At 55.2% G+C, this 13,753-nt stretch overlaps 2 protein-coding genes across 6 annotated transcripts; both read right to left on the bottom strand.

The window, feature by feature from the left end:
• Positions 1-10: 10 nt before the first annotated feature.
• Positions 11-5,661, bottom strand: NECAP2 (NECAP endocytosis associated 2). Of its 2 annotated transcripts, none has more exons than XM_087944846.1 (8): positions 5,467-5,661; positions 5,103-5,203; positions 4,873-4,977; positions 4,064-4,145; positions 2,967-3,075; positions 2,566-2,704; positions 2,119-2,206; positions 11-597 (listed from the first exon to the last, which is right to left on the bottom strand). In XM_087944846.1, exons 1-8 carry the CDS (start codon positions 5,559-5,561, stop codon positions 552-554), a joined length of 765 nt encoding a protein of 254 aa, XP_087800972.1. In that variant the 5' UTR covers positions 5,562-5,661; the 3' UTR covers positions 11-551. The 2 variants fall into 2 exon arrangements, with proteins under 2 accessions (XP_087800972.1, XP_087800971.1); XM_087944845.1 differs by having other exon boundaries at positions 4,864-4,977; positions 5,467-5,658.
• A 1,113-nt stretch (positions 5,662-6,774) lies between these two features.
• Positions 6,775-13,662, bottom strand: SZRD1 (SUZ RNA binding domain containing 1). 4 transcript variants are annotated; one of them, XM_026684450.2, is made up of 5 exons: positions 13,507-13,612; positions 10,927-11,010; positions 10,061-10,110; positions 9,398-9,652; positions 6,775-8,617 (listed from the first exon to the last, which is right to left on the bottom strand). In XM_026684450.2, exons 2-5 carry the CDS (start codon positions 10,996-10,998, stop codon positions 8,515-8,517), a joined length of 480 nt encoding a protein of 159 aa, XP_026540235.1. In that variant the 5' UTR covers positions 10,999-11,010; positions 13,507-13,612; the 3' UTR covers positions 6,775-8,514. The 4 variants fall into 4 exon arrangements, with proteins under 4 accessions (XP_026540235.1, XP_087800975.1, XP_026540236.1 ...); XM_087944849.1 differs by lacking the exon at positions 10,927-11,010 and having other exon boundaries at positions 13,441-13,662; XM_026684451.2 differs by lacking the exon at positions 10,927-11,010 and having other exon boundaries at positions 13,507-13,661.
• Between the last annotated feature and the right edge of the window lie 91 nt (positions 13,663-13,753).

The raw sequence follows: 13,753 nt of genomic DNA on the forward strand, positions 1-13,753 counted from the left end.
CGAGGCTGGCTGGCAAGAAAGGTTTTTATTCGGGACACGGAGTGCAGGAGAGAAAGACGCCGCCGCCGCCGCCGCCGCGCGTGGAGTCCCCGAAAGAGAAAACGACGCGCCCAAGCCCCCGCGGGGCAGAGTCCCTCCAAAGGCTACTTCCCAACCCTTTGGGCTCTGACCCTAACCCAACATTGTTGGTTGTCCTGGCGCAACCATTCCCCACCCTCCAAAGTACATTGCTCCTCTTGGGAAGGAAGAGAGACAGAGGAGCAGGCGAGAAGATCTCTGCTTCATAAGCAACAGGCTGGCATTTGAGCCACTGCAGCCCCCCCTACACACACACACACACACACACACACAAGTCCCAGGTGCTGGTGGAAGAGAGAGCTGTGCGATTTGCAGGGAGCCCCCTCCTCTGCTTTGCCACAAGGTCCAAAGCCAAAGCCAAACCCATCCAGGCAGAGGATCTGTTGGGAGAGCCAGCGAGGCACAGCCCATCTCCCGGTCTCTGGCCTCCAAAAGCAGTTCCTCTCCTTGGCCTTTGGGCCTTCCCTTCTGCTTCAGAACTGGACCCAACCCGAGTTCTGCTGAGGCTGAGAGCCGGACCTACGAGGAGACAAAGACAAACACAGCCCTTGAACTAGAGATATTCCCCGGCACTTGCTGGAACCAGAAGCCACACCTTGGGGGTCCATGGTTTGGGCAGAAACTCGGATGTTCTGCGATCAACAAGTGGTACTTACAACCTCCAGGAATTTTAACCAGGTAGGCAGCCTCTGTGCTGGAGACACCTCTTAAGGACTCCAGCAAGAATTTCCAAGGGAGGAAAGCAGAAGTCGCCTGAAATGATACTTAGCACCCCGTGGCAGCCCTTTAGCGGAGTCTGAAAACTTGTGCTCTAACACAACAGTCCCAAAACTTTTCCGGCTTGACGGACTTCTCTGTGAATGGCAGGTGTGTGTGCATGAGTGTGTGCATTTGTGAAAACGGCAGGCACACAAATGGAGCTGCGTCCATGCATGCTCCCCACTTGTGGGAGCCCAGTTCTGAAGGGGCTATGGCCCAGTAGTAGGCCACAGCCCGTGGGGTTGGGGACCCCTGCTCTAACAAATGGAGCAGCTGATCTCTTAAACAATTCACTGATTAATTAAATTACAGCTACTGTGAAAATTAACAGCAGGCAAGCAACCTTGACTTGGCGCTGGCCATTAAAGGAGATAAAACTCCAAAGTCAAATATGCAACATATCTCTTTGATCTGCACTTAATTCTATTGTTTAATGGAAAAATTCACCCACTATTTACAATTATCGTTCAGTAGAAGAATACTATTTAAAATACCATACTTGATTGATGAATTATAAATTTTACTGATTCGAAAAGACTAATGTAGTTCTTGCTCAAGCTACTGAGATTGTCCTACGGTTTAAAACACTGTTTCCCAACATGAACAATTTTAACATAGGTTGACTACAAGTCCCAGAATTCCATAGACAAGCAGCCGGGGCAATTCTGGGAGCTGAAGTCCATAAGGTCTTTGCCTTTGGTTGGGAAATGCTGGTTCAGAGGATGGGAGATGACGAAGATATATAAAAACTCTGGCCTAGGCAAAAATGGGCCAAAACTTTAAGTTCAGAGAGTCCAGATAACATTTGAAAGCTGTGCAGGTAGACCTTCCCTGATTCACTGAAGCATGAAGGAGAAGTTATACAATCAGAATTTATACCCAATCTCACTAAAAGTGGCTTTATCCTTCCTGGGAAGTTGATTTTGTGGTCTTATGTAAATAGAGGGGCTAGCACATTCTTTGATAAGGTCTAGGCCAGGGGTGTCCAACCTTGGCAACTTTAAGACTTGTGGACTTCAACTCCTGGCTGAGGAATTCTGGGAGTTGAAGTCCACAAGTCTTAAAGTTGCCAAGGTTGGACACCCCTGGTCTAGGCTATATTATAAAAAAAGGGACAGCAACGCTAAATTTGTCATGGTGCAGGACTTCAAGACAATTCCCCACTGTATGGGCACAATAGTTCCACTGCTCCTGTCCTTTTGGGAGAAAGAAAATGTGCTGGAGAACGCGAGGGAGCAGGACTTAACCTCCCAAAACATGACAAAAGGGGCATCTCCTTACCCAGAAGCTTGGGTGAAATCTCCCCAGATGTCTGCAGAAGCTTCTCTTGAAGAACTTGGCGGCTGTGAGGTCCGAGACCCGGCAACATCTGCTGGCAAACAAAGTGCAGGGAGGAAAAAAAGAGGTTAGCTTTGTCTTTCCTGTTTCCAGATGTTCCTCCAAGAAAGGGCTTTTGTCTGAGCTGGCAAAAAGAAGTCCTATTACTTAGCATGCGTCCGTTTCCTTAAAAAGACCTTTGCACAACGGATGCATCTGCTAAGGGGCGGCTAGATGACGGGGGAGGGAAATGGGGCCTGTGGTCCTTGAGGTGGGTGTAAAAGGCCCCAGGTGATCCCACCTACACCACCAGACAGCTCAGGAAGTCTCAAAGCAGGAGCTCCCTTTACTACTTTGGTACCAAAGTGAATCCACCCACCACCACCACCCCCTTCGAGGAGCCACACAGACCTGTTTGGATGGCATCTGGTGAGGTTCCCGGAAGAGGCAAGAGGTTCTTCCCCCCGGGAGGCGGGGGAAGAAGGGGGAGTCCTGTGGTGTCAGAAGTTCGTGGCCTGCTTCCCGAGGAGCCATCCTTTTTTTTCATGTTCTGGGGGAAGACCAAAAAAGGCACCCTTGGAAGCCTCCCACTTGAGGACAGAGCCCAAGGAGGAGGAGGGATTCGCCCTCACTTCTTCCCCAAACGTCGGACTTCAGGTTCCGCTTCCCTTCCCAGGACTCAAACAGGGCAGGAATCACCCACCGAACTGACAGAGGGCCACTGCACTGCCGAGCCTTATAACTGGAGTTGAATGCATCTGTCCTGCTTCCACAACCCTGGACAAAAAAAACCCCTCCAAGGCCTTTCTTACCGCAATGTTGAGCTTGATGGTCTGCCCTTCCTTGAAGCCCAGGTCAAGTTTGGGCACCGGGGTTGGGTTTTGGGCTTCTTTGGCCAACTCATTCTGTTGTCTGACCCACCTACAGAGAGAGAGAGAGAGAGAAAGAAAGAGAAAGAAAAGCGGTGGAGAGCAAGAAAAGATGCAGGCCAAATCGGTAAGGGAGAGGCCAGTTACTTAAGACAGGCATTTCTATTCCTGGAAGAAGAAGAAAAAAAAAATCCACGTAGCAAAGGTGACCTCCCAAATCTGTTATTTCCCCCCAGAGCAGGAAACAAGGGGGTGAGAAACAAGCAGGGATGGAATCTGTGGTCCCCCACCCCTGCTGCCTTGGATCTCGTTCCCTTGTTTGGCCCAGGTATGGCTCCCGAGAGGTTTCTGAAACACCTGGAGGAGAGGAGGAGAACTGGAATGTTTTCTGTAGTTTCCTCCCTCTAGAACAGGGGTGTCAAACTCGCGTCGTCATGGCAGCATCACGTGACGTATCAGGACTTTCCCCCCCCTCCTTCGCTAAACTGGGCAGGGGCGGAGCCAGCAGGTGTCACATCTGGCCAGCAGGATAGGAGTTCAATGGCCCTGCTCTAGAACAAGCCTTCCCCCGCTGATTCTGAGGGCGCTCTCCCAAACAAGGTCAAGGAAGGCTGTTAAAGTGGAGCCATTCTACCAAGGTTGCAGACTGGGCATGTGCTGTCTTGGAGGTGGTTATTGCATTAAAAGATACCTCCGCCACTCTATTGTACACCCACCCACCCCCACTACCTTAACTATTTCCTCTTTATTTTTTTAATTTATTGTCTTATTGTGTTGGGCCTTTTATATTGTTTTATCAAATTTTAAATCTCCCAGAGTTGCATGACAGCGAGATGGGCAGCGAATAAATGCAAAACACGATATAAACAAAGGTTGTCAGCGTTGTTCCCAAACGCCAGGTTTTTTGCCAGGTTTTGAGTGGCGGGTGCAGGTCAAGAAGGATCAACCGTGACTGGTCATGGGAGACCAACTCTGCTGGATTTCCCTTCCTGGGAAAAGAGCCTCCAGCAGAGTCCTGGCACCAAGGAAAGGCTGCTCACTTGAAATGATCTTGCAGCGCCACATTGAAGTCAAAAGCATCACCTCGGTCAACAAAGCCAATTCCGATGAATGCACGCCGCCCTGTAAGGAAAACTAGGCTCAGGATGGCGGCGGAAGTCACTGGCTGTCAGCTTAGCCCACTGGGAAGCCTGAAAGAAAGACCTCAGGAAGGCAGAGTCGTACCAAAGCATTCGCGCACACAGAGCTCGATTGCAGCAGAACCGCCCAAAGGGCCCTCTCCACCCAGGCTGGTGACCTGGTGAGAAGCCACAGGCCCACTAAGGAGGGCTGCCGAGAGTTCAACCTTCTCACGGTGCCTGTCTGCTAGGATGGGCCGTAGCCACCCACGCAGGTGCCCGTGGATCCGGTTAACAGAGAGTTATCGTGGATAGCAAAGAAGATTCGGCGGATCGAACAAGGAAGAGGCATTGAGAGAGGAGAGCCGAGCGGAAGCTTAGAGAACCAAGGATATTCGCAGAAGAGCCCAGGTTGGGAAGCAGCCCAATAAATAGAGAAGGGGGAAGCGGATGGCCCAAGGGAGGGCTGCCCACAGCCTTGCACGCCACTTAAGGAAAGAAAGAGTGAAGAGCGTGTCACTAGGTTCCCTTAGAATGATTTCTGCCCTTTTTCCCCTAGCACCGGGGAAAGCCTCCACCATCAGCACCAAGGACAGGGGTCGGATGCCACAGACAAGGCTTTCCCGGTAAAATTACAACCAACTTTGCCCCTCCCTCTCCAAAGACTGGATCTCCCCTCCCACCCACCCACCCCATAGAGGGCAGGATCCAAAGCATCTCACCAGTCGTACTATTCCCATCTTCGACCCGGATGACAAAGTACCGGCTCGAGTCCGTCACGCCCTCCACGGCGATGCCAGGAAACTGGTCCACGGAAGCCTGGGCGAAAAGCTCTCCTGGGGGAGGGGAGGAGGGCCAGGTGGGCAGCCGGTCCGCTGTTGCCTGCCCACCGGTATCCCGCGGCCCTCGGGCCATGCCCTCCGGGGAGACCCCTCAGCCCCACCCCCGGGCGGCCCCTTACCCGAGTTCTTGTCCTCCAGCTTAATGAAGGCCACGCTGCCCCGGGCTGTGATGCGCATTCGGCCGCTCCAGGACGGCTGGTCCAGCTGCCACTCCGCGGCACTAGCGGCGGGAGGAAAAGCCAAGCTAGCCCGGCCCTCCAGCGCCGCTTCTCGCTCTGGGGAGTCTCCCACGACCGGCTCCCCGTTATCCGCTTTGCCGGGAAAGTTTGGGGGAACGGGGGCAGGAGATCTCTGCGCATGCCCAGCAGCAGCAGCAGGGTTTTCTTCCGAGGAACCTGGAAGCCGGTCAGCCCAGCCAGGGGATGATGGGTCTGGGAATCCCGCACCGCCCACGACCCTTAACCGCCGGGGGGGGAGACTCACCGGTAGCCGCGGTTGGAGGCGCGCGGGGGCACCCGGTAGACGTGGACCTCCGGCTTGACGCACAAGACGGACTCGTAGTCTTCGCCTTCCGCCATCTTGCCCCCCCCCTCCACCGGAACGCTGGGCTCTTCCGGGCATGCGCAGGAGTCTTCTCTCCGCGAGGAACGCGCCTGCCGTCACTCCCTCGCCGCGGAAACGGGAAGCCCCACCCACGCCGCCCTTTATGTTTTCATAAAGCGGCTCTGGCGCCCCCTGGCGGGTCGGCGGAGGAGCCGCTCCCGGGCGCCACGCGGGTTGCAGCGACGCTCGGGGGGCGTGGGAGAAGATTCTGAGACGGCTCTGCCCTGGCTGGCCCCCTCGCCGCCCCTCCCAAACCTCCCTTCGCCCCAGGGAATGAGAAGCAGGAGGGGCACGTTGAAAAAGTCGGCGCGTTTATTTCAAACACAGCGTTGCAAATCAGGTCTCCAAACTTGGCAACCTTTAAGACTTGTGGACTTCAATTCCCAGAATTCCACTTGTGCTGGCAGCCGCTCCTATGCGGGCTAAGGAATTCTGGGAGTTGAAGTCCACAAGTCTTAAAGGTTGCCAAGTTTGGGGACCCCGGCGCGCCTCGGGGGACTTTTAGCGCCGATCCCTCCTCTCCTACCGCAACGCAAAGCAGACCCCCCCACCCGGACTCTCCCCCGAAGGGCGCCGCTTCCCGGCCCGCGGGTCCACAGTAACCACCCCGCCCCGGGACCGGCTCCGATTAGATCATGGGGTGTGTGTGTGTGTGTTTGTCTTTGCCTTCCCTTTGACGCCCCCACCCCCCTCGGCCGGGATCCAGCCTCGGGAGCCGAAAAAACCCAAGTCCCGAGTCAGCGGTTAAGAGCCGGCGGGGGGGGAGCCGCCGCTTGCCCTTCCGCTACCGTGGGAAAATTAAAAGTTGCTCAAACAATTGCACGGCTCCCCCGTCCTTTCGTCTTTTTAACATCCTAAGGGAGGTACGAAAGGGAGGCTTTCAAGAAGAGACTGGACTGTCATTTGTCAGAAATGGTGTGGGGTCTCCTGCTTGGGCGGGAGGGGCGGGGTTGGACTAGATGACCTCCAAGCACCCTTTCCGTTAATCTGTACAAATGATTCGAACCTTAGCCACTATGGGTGGGAAGGCAGCTGGAGTGAGGCAGTTCCAGGGTTAGAAGGGGAGAGGCAGTTTCAAGAATGGGGGAGAACAAGGGGAGGCCGAAGATCTGGGGAAGGGTCAGAAAAGCAAACCAGGGAGAGGCAGGGATGGACAGAGAGGATATACACACACTCAAGGGCCAGCCGGGTTTTTCACTTTTTTTGTACACAGGTACTTTTATTTCTATTATTACTCTTTTGACCGGTTACTTCTTTTGCGGTATTTTGACACACTTCCTGTGTTGATGTACAAAGAGACACCGTTCCGGCACACCCACCCGCCCACCCCACACACGCACGCAGAGAGAGACAGTTACACCCTCCTGCCCCCCTCCGTGTTTTCCTTCTCTCCCAGGAGGAGAGGATTTTTAAGGGTGGGGTTCCCCTTGAGACAGGTCGCAGCGGAGGTGTCCCCTTCTACGCCGCTCCTGTCCTCCCGAAACCACACAGCAAAAAACCGAAAGGCAGACTTGGGAAACACAGTGAAGCGAGCTAGCCCAGGCACCTGGAAGTGATGGGGGAGGGAGGCTCTCCCCCTCCCCACCCTCAAATATGGCTGCTAGGGAGCAAAGCCCCAGCTGGTCCGACATTTGGCAGGGTCTCCTAACCAGTCCACCTCGAGTGTCTTTTTTTTTGTCCGACCACCTGGGAAAAAGCTAAAGTAGTATTGCTTAGGGCCTGCAAGCCACGGAGCGACCCCCCCATCACTGCAAATCCATTATTCCCATCTTGAAAACGGTCCTGTTCTTGAGGCCTTCGGAGTCTTGGGGGATCCGTCCCGTTTCGAGAGGGGAAAGGACACCTGATCTCCATCCCTTGCGCACTTCTTTTGCCTTCCCAATAAGCAGACTTGACCAAGAACGAACAAGGCCGAACGCCTCAACGCACGGGGGCCCCAGCTGGCCTGACGTCCACGGCCAACACAAGCGACATTTGCTCTCCCACCCACCCACCCCCGCCGCCTGCATCCTCCGGAGGACCAGCAGGGAGGCAGGAACTATTCTATTCCTAGCCCAGGAGTCCTAGTGGCAAAATATAGCAGGCCTCCCATATCTTTGTCTAGAAGCAGCACCAAGAGGCAAAGGGCCGGTCAAGACCAGAGGGCAGGGGAAACCCTCCTGCCCTGAGGCAGAGGAAGGGTCCCAGCTCGTCCCACAGAGGCAGAGGGATCTCTGCCGTCTCACGAAGCGGTGGAGGACGACCTGGTGGAAAGAAGAGGCCGAGGCACCCTCCTCCAGTCCGTCCATTCCAAAGGGCAGCAAGCAGGAATAGGAAGAGTGGCCCACCGCCGCTTTCTCCAAACTCCCCTCCTCCTTTCTCGACGCTAGCAACTACCGTTTCTCAGATAAACAAGTCAAAACAGCTAACACACCTCCTCCTCCTCCTCTTCTTCATCATCTTCTTCTTCTTCATCTTCTTCTTCTTCTTCTTCCCATGCGCGAAGCCATCCCGCCCCCAAGGCAAAGGATCCAACCTTTGCGGATCCAACCTTCCGCCCCCGCCCCGTCTGTACCTTGCTCCAAACGTAACACGCACCGACGTGCACATGTTGAGAGGTAGAAGCCCACCCCTGCCTCTCGCTTCCGATCCCGGAGGGAGCCAGCGGGAGAAAGTCATTCCTTTGCCGGGACCGGATGCTCGCTTCAGCAGGCAGCGAGTTGCAGCAAGCCGGTCCCCCGGAAGAGAAGCCTGCCCTGCTGCCGGCTCCTCCCTCGGTGGGCCCTCCTTGGCATGTCGATTCTAGCAGGAGTCCCAGTGCGGAGGGTCACCAGAGGCAAAAGGCCTAGAGGACGCTTAGAGCAAGTCCCGCCCCTGTGGCTCAGGTCCATTGGCCTGCTGAGGAGGGGGAGCACCCTGCTTTCATTGCAGCTGGTCAGCCGGCCGAGCCTATCTGCGTTGCTTGAAGCCCTGCGAACCGTCGGGGCCCAACGGCTGCCGGATCACATTGCTGGGCTGCCTGGAGTCTTCTGGCTGGGAGATCCTCGTGGGCCTGGGGGAGGGAAGGGGAAGAACACTCAGTCCAGCTAAAAGCTCCCCCCACAGGGGGCTCCGAAGGAGGGATGAGGCCCAGCTCTCCGAAGAAAAGGATTGGTGGTCCAGACCCAAGGAGGCTCAGGACGAGATCCTCCTTTGGGAAACCAATCCCCTCGAAGTGGCTTTCTGAACATGGGTCAGGATTCCAGAAGTTGCCCTAATTAAATCATGATTCTCGAGCCAAACTTCAAAAAACTCCAAAGGATTCATTAGAGGCAACATACTGGCCCTGCCCTGTATGAAGCCAACTCTGGCACATGTAATTTACAGTCCCCTGTGACCCTGTTTCCCCCACTCCACCCTGGGTGTCTCACAAACCAGTTGAGCACCTTCACAGGCTGGGTGTCATCAATCACCTTCTCCAATTAAATATATTTGCTGGCAAAAGCTCTGGTAGTTTAGCTACAATCTTTTAAAGATAAGAGTTGGAATGTACTTTTGCTTTCAAATGCTGCACTGCTTTTCCAGATTTCCTTCCTCTCCTCCCACTTTTTTTTATGGCAACTACTAAAACAGGCATAGGGATGTTTTATGAGTTGACCACATGCTTCTCTCCCCACTTCCCCTCTTCCCCCAAGCTGAGCCCAATGGGACAAAAGCCTGAGCTGGAAGGCCCTACATCCTCATCTTCTGGGCATGGACAGGATCTTGGCCTCAGGGCAGCAGAGACCCAGAGGTCAGAAGGAGAGCAAGGCAGAGAAATTGAGCAGCGGCGGCAGCGCCAGGACTCTCTTACCTGTCAAGGATGGGTTTTTCTTGCTCCTCTTCCGGGCTAGCGCTGCCCAGAATCCGCTTCCGGGCCTCTGCGTATTCGGCCTCCCTCTGGGCCAGGGTCTTCACGGGGAAGGCAGGTCGGCTGGTGGAGTTGGGGTTGGTCAGCACCCCGTTGCTCGTGGGCCGCTTTAAGATCCGGATCTGCGGAGGCGGGCCCGAAGGAAGACTGTCGTCCTGAATTACAATCGGCACTTTTGGGGGGGACTTGGATTTCCTGCTGTAAGGAAGCAGAGGGGGAGACAATATTTTAATGCTGTTGGCCAACCCCCCCAGTCCTTAGAACCAGGGGTCTCCAAACTTGGCCACTTTAAGACTTGTGGACTTCCAACTCCCAGAGCAAAGCTGGCTGAGGAATTCTGGGAGTTGAAGTCCACAAAACTTAAAAGTGGCCAAGGTTGGAGACCCCTGCTTTGAACTAAGAGCCTCTGCCTCATCACCGAAAACGCAAGGCACCAGGCCAAGGCTTATTCTCTTGGTTGCCGATCAAGATTTTCTGACTAAATCAGCAGAATCAGGGCTTGGAGGTTCGAGATAAGATTCTTTAAAAACAAAAATCGGAACGCCACTCTGATTTTCCCAGCCCCCACAGAGGAGAACGCTACCGAATGATTCTAAACAGTCTCACCTTTCTTTTTGGCTGATTTTCAGTTTCTTTTCCAGTCGTCTGTCTATTTCCTGCAAGGCAACGTCAAGTGGGTCACGTTCCATCCCTCTGGGGTCAGACACCTGGCAGTACCAAGCGGCAAGCCGGGCCCTCCCTTTCCCCAGCAAGACAATGCCACCGTCTCACCCTCCGTTACTAACTCATCTTTGAAGCATCAAGAGGTTCCACAGAGAGAGAGAGGGGGAAGGGAGAGAGAGAGGGGGGAGAAAGGGGAGAGATGAGAGGGGGGAAGAGGGAGGGAGAGGAGAGATGATAGATAGATAGATAGATAGATAGATAGATAGATAGATAGATAGATAGATAGATAGATAGATAGATAGATAAGAGGGAGAGAGGGGGAGATGAGAAAGGGAGAGATATGAGAGGGGGAAGAGGGAGGGAGAGAAGGAGAGATGAGAGACAGACAGAGAGAGAGAGTGAGAGAGAGAGAGACAGAGAGAGAGAGACAGAGAGAGACAGAGAGAGAAATGAGAGAGAGAGAGAGAGAGAGAGAGAGAGAGAGAGAGAGAGAGAGAGAAAGACCCTCTCAACCCTTTGCTTTTCAGGTGGAGAAAGCCAAGGCCTTCCCTGGGAAGGGAGCCCAGGGTGAACCTTATCCACAGCCCAGAATCAAAATGGGCTCTTGCCAGGCATCGGATCCCCTAGCAGCTGCGCCTGCTGATGCTTCGCATTTGAGCAAACAAGCGAGATAAAATTAGAGCCCGGGTGGTTTGCAGGTTGCCCCGATCGGCAGCAGCTGAGAATCAGACGGACTTCTCGGCTAGAGTCCCAGGAGATGGCGCGCCTTTGGCCCTGCTGACCAAGACCACTTCCAGTGGCGTACTTACCATCATGAGCACAGTGCATGCCTGGTCATTCTCACTGTCAAAACCATGGGGAAGGGAGTGGGCGGACGTCATCGTTCAAGAGCGCTAACCAGAAAGATGAGAATCAGTTCTCCGCCTTAAGACTTGGGGGACCATTGCTCTCATTCCAAGCAAGCGAGGCCACTAAGAGGTGGCCCAACAGCCTGGCCAGTTGGCTCAACTCTCCCTCTGCCCAGGACAGAGTCCGAGGGGTGGGGGTGGGGGGGCGTTTCCCAGAACAGAGACGTGGTCCCAGCTCGCCCAAGGCGACTTTCTGAGGCTGCTGGCTCTGTAGGAAATGGTTGCTCTGGTGGCCCTTCCCTGATGGGAGGCCGTCCTGCACTAGTTTTGCAATAAGGGAGGTATTCCCTTAGTAGCTTCCCCACTGACGTGTGACTGCGTTTTGCTTTGTAGTCCAAAGTCTGGAAGGCAAGTTAATCTTTGAAAGTGAAGGCAAGCTCGCTTGGGCTGAATGAGTTTTCTTCTCCAGCCAACTCCAAACACGCCTTGGTAGATGCCCGTCTTATCCAAGTAGTTCATTTTACAATTGGCCAAAATTGGGCTCTTGGTTCAGGTCAGATCGCCTGTATGAAACACCGCCATTTCCTGTGTCGAGGTGGCCCCCCTCCCTCTCTCTGCTGAATTTCATTCAGAGAATGGATTCTCCCTACCGCTGCCCCCCCCCGTTAAATGATCTGCAGCTGGTAGAAGCAGCCAAGCCAGCCAGCATCTTACTCCAAAGTTATTCACAGAGTGAGAGGGGGGGGGTGTCAACATAAATGCAACAAATAAGTACAGTCACAAAAAAATTACAGAAAGCAACGGCGAAATTCGGTGAGAATAATTGTGCAAGGTGATTGCATAGGGTTATGGGAAACAAGTGGTGGCACTAAATCCATTACCCAGGAGGGAATGGAGACACCAGGATGGGAAGCGACTGTCAAACCTGCATGGGAGGTTCCAGAAGTCTGAAAGGCAGCGACGTGTACATGTGCACATACACAAGAGAGACCCCAATTTGTGTCACACCCCTATTCTAGAGGCTTCTCTGCCCTTCACAGTCCTCCCTTCACTCAAAAGGGTCGGGTAGGAATTGGAAGTGGCAGGCAGGAACTCTTGCATCCCTAAGAGAGGGCTTGTAGGAACATAGCCACCTTCCCTTTGGGGTCCTGGCAGACAATTGCTAAGCCTCCCTCCCTCCCTGGGAAGGACGGATGAGGGTGAGCAGGGGGTGGGGGTGCTTTTGGCCCCTGCTCTGCAGTCCTGGGAAGAAGGAAACAACCGTCCAAAGCCATGCAAGATATAACTTCTCAGGTATATCACCTGCAAAGGGCAGAGAGGTAGAAGCCCCCCAAAGGGGCGGCGCATAGAAACCAGCATAGAAGCCTGGAATGGAGGCTTCTCAGGAAGTTACTCCTTTTACTTTGCTGGCAGTCCTCGACTTACAACAGTTCATTTTAGTGACCGCTGGGAGTTACAACGGCACCAAAAAAAAACAAAAAAAAAACCAGTGACTTGCTTTCACACTTCTGACTGCTGAAGCACAACCACAGGTCACGCGATTTACATTTGGATGATTGACAACTGGTTCATATTAATGCCAGTCGCCGTGTCTTTTGCGTGTGTGTGTGTGTGTGTGATGCAATCCCCTTTTGCGACCTTCCAACAAGTCAACGGGGAAGCCAGATTCCCTTAACAACCGCGGCAAGGAAGGTCGTAAAACGGGTCAAAAACCAAAGCCTCCCTCGGCAACATCCAGGTCGGGGCACCGTGGTTGGGTCGTAACGTCGAGGACTGCCTTGCCTAAGCCAAGGATTTCCTCCCTGGCTCCAAAATGCCGTAGAAAGTGGGGCCTCGGGGGCCCTGCCGGTGGATCTGCAGGCAGATATGCAGGCACCCCGTCCCCTTCCAGGGATCCATGCAACGGGGAGGCGGCTGAGCCCGGATTGCGGAGCTGCGGGAGGACAGGACAGAGGAGGACGAGCGATCCCAGGGGCCACGAGCCCCCCCGGGGCACAGAGGCTCTTCCGTCTCCACCCTCGTCCGCAGGCGGAAGGGCTCGACTCCGCTCCCGGCGGCTGCTTCTCCATTTGGGAAGCGGCCCCGACGGAGATCGGCCCCTGCTCTGCTGCGGAGGGCAGCCCCCTCCTCCTTCGGGCGCTCGCTGTCAGAATACAGAATGACAGAGCAGGAAGGGACCCTGGAGGTCTTCTAGCCCAACCCCCCCTCCCCGCTAAAGCAGGAAATCCCTCCCTGCAGAAGGCCGAGAGGCGATCGGGCTCTGCCGCGGTCCCTCCGGAGCCCGGGAGGACCCGGCTGTCCCGCCGGCGTCGCAGCCTTTCCCCCGGCCCAGAGGGAGAACCGGTGGCTCCGAGACCACGTGTTGGGTGAAATGGGGGCGCGGCCCCTTTAAGAGGCCTAAAGAGCCTCGGCCGACCCGGGATGCCTCGCCACCCCCCGCCCCACCCCCGCCCCATCCCGACCTCGCCATCCCACCCGGCGGGACGGGTCCGCCTCCTCTCGGGGCCCCGCTCGGACTCGGCGGCGTTCGCCGGGACTCACTCCGCTGTCGGCCGCCTCCTCCCAACTCTCGGCGACCTCCTCATCTTCCATTGTAATGCCCCTCCGCCGCCAGCCCGCCCGGAGCGCATGCGCGCGGCGCCCAGTCCTATCCTGTCGGCGGCCGCGGCCGGCCGGCCCCACCTTTGGCGTCGGCTCGCGCAAATGCGCATGCGCCGGCGGCCCTTTTTCCCGGGTTGCTTTCTATATAAAGCGGGGCCGGCTTGCCCGGCTGCCGAGTGAGCGCCCC

Source organism: Notechis scutatus, chromosome 16, assembly GCF_049901735.1.
Source record: "Notechis scutatus isolate UNSWTSFEM ecotype Mainland chromosome 16, rNotScu1.2, whole genome shotgun sequence".
NCBI classification, from domain to species: Eukaryota; Metazoa; Chordata; class Lepidosauria; order Squamata; family Elapidae; genus Notechis; species Notechis scutatus.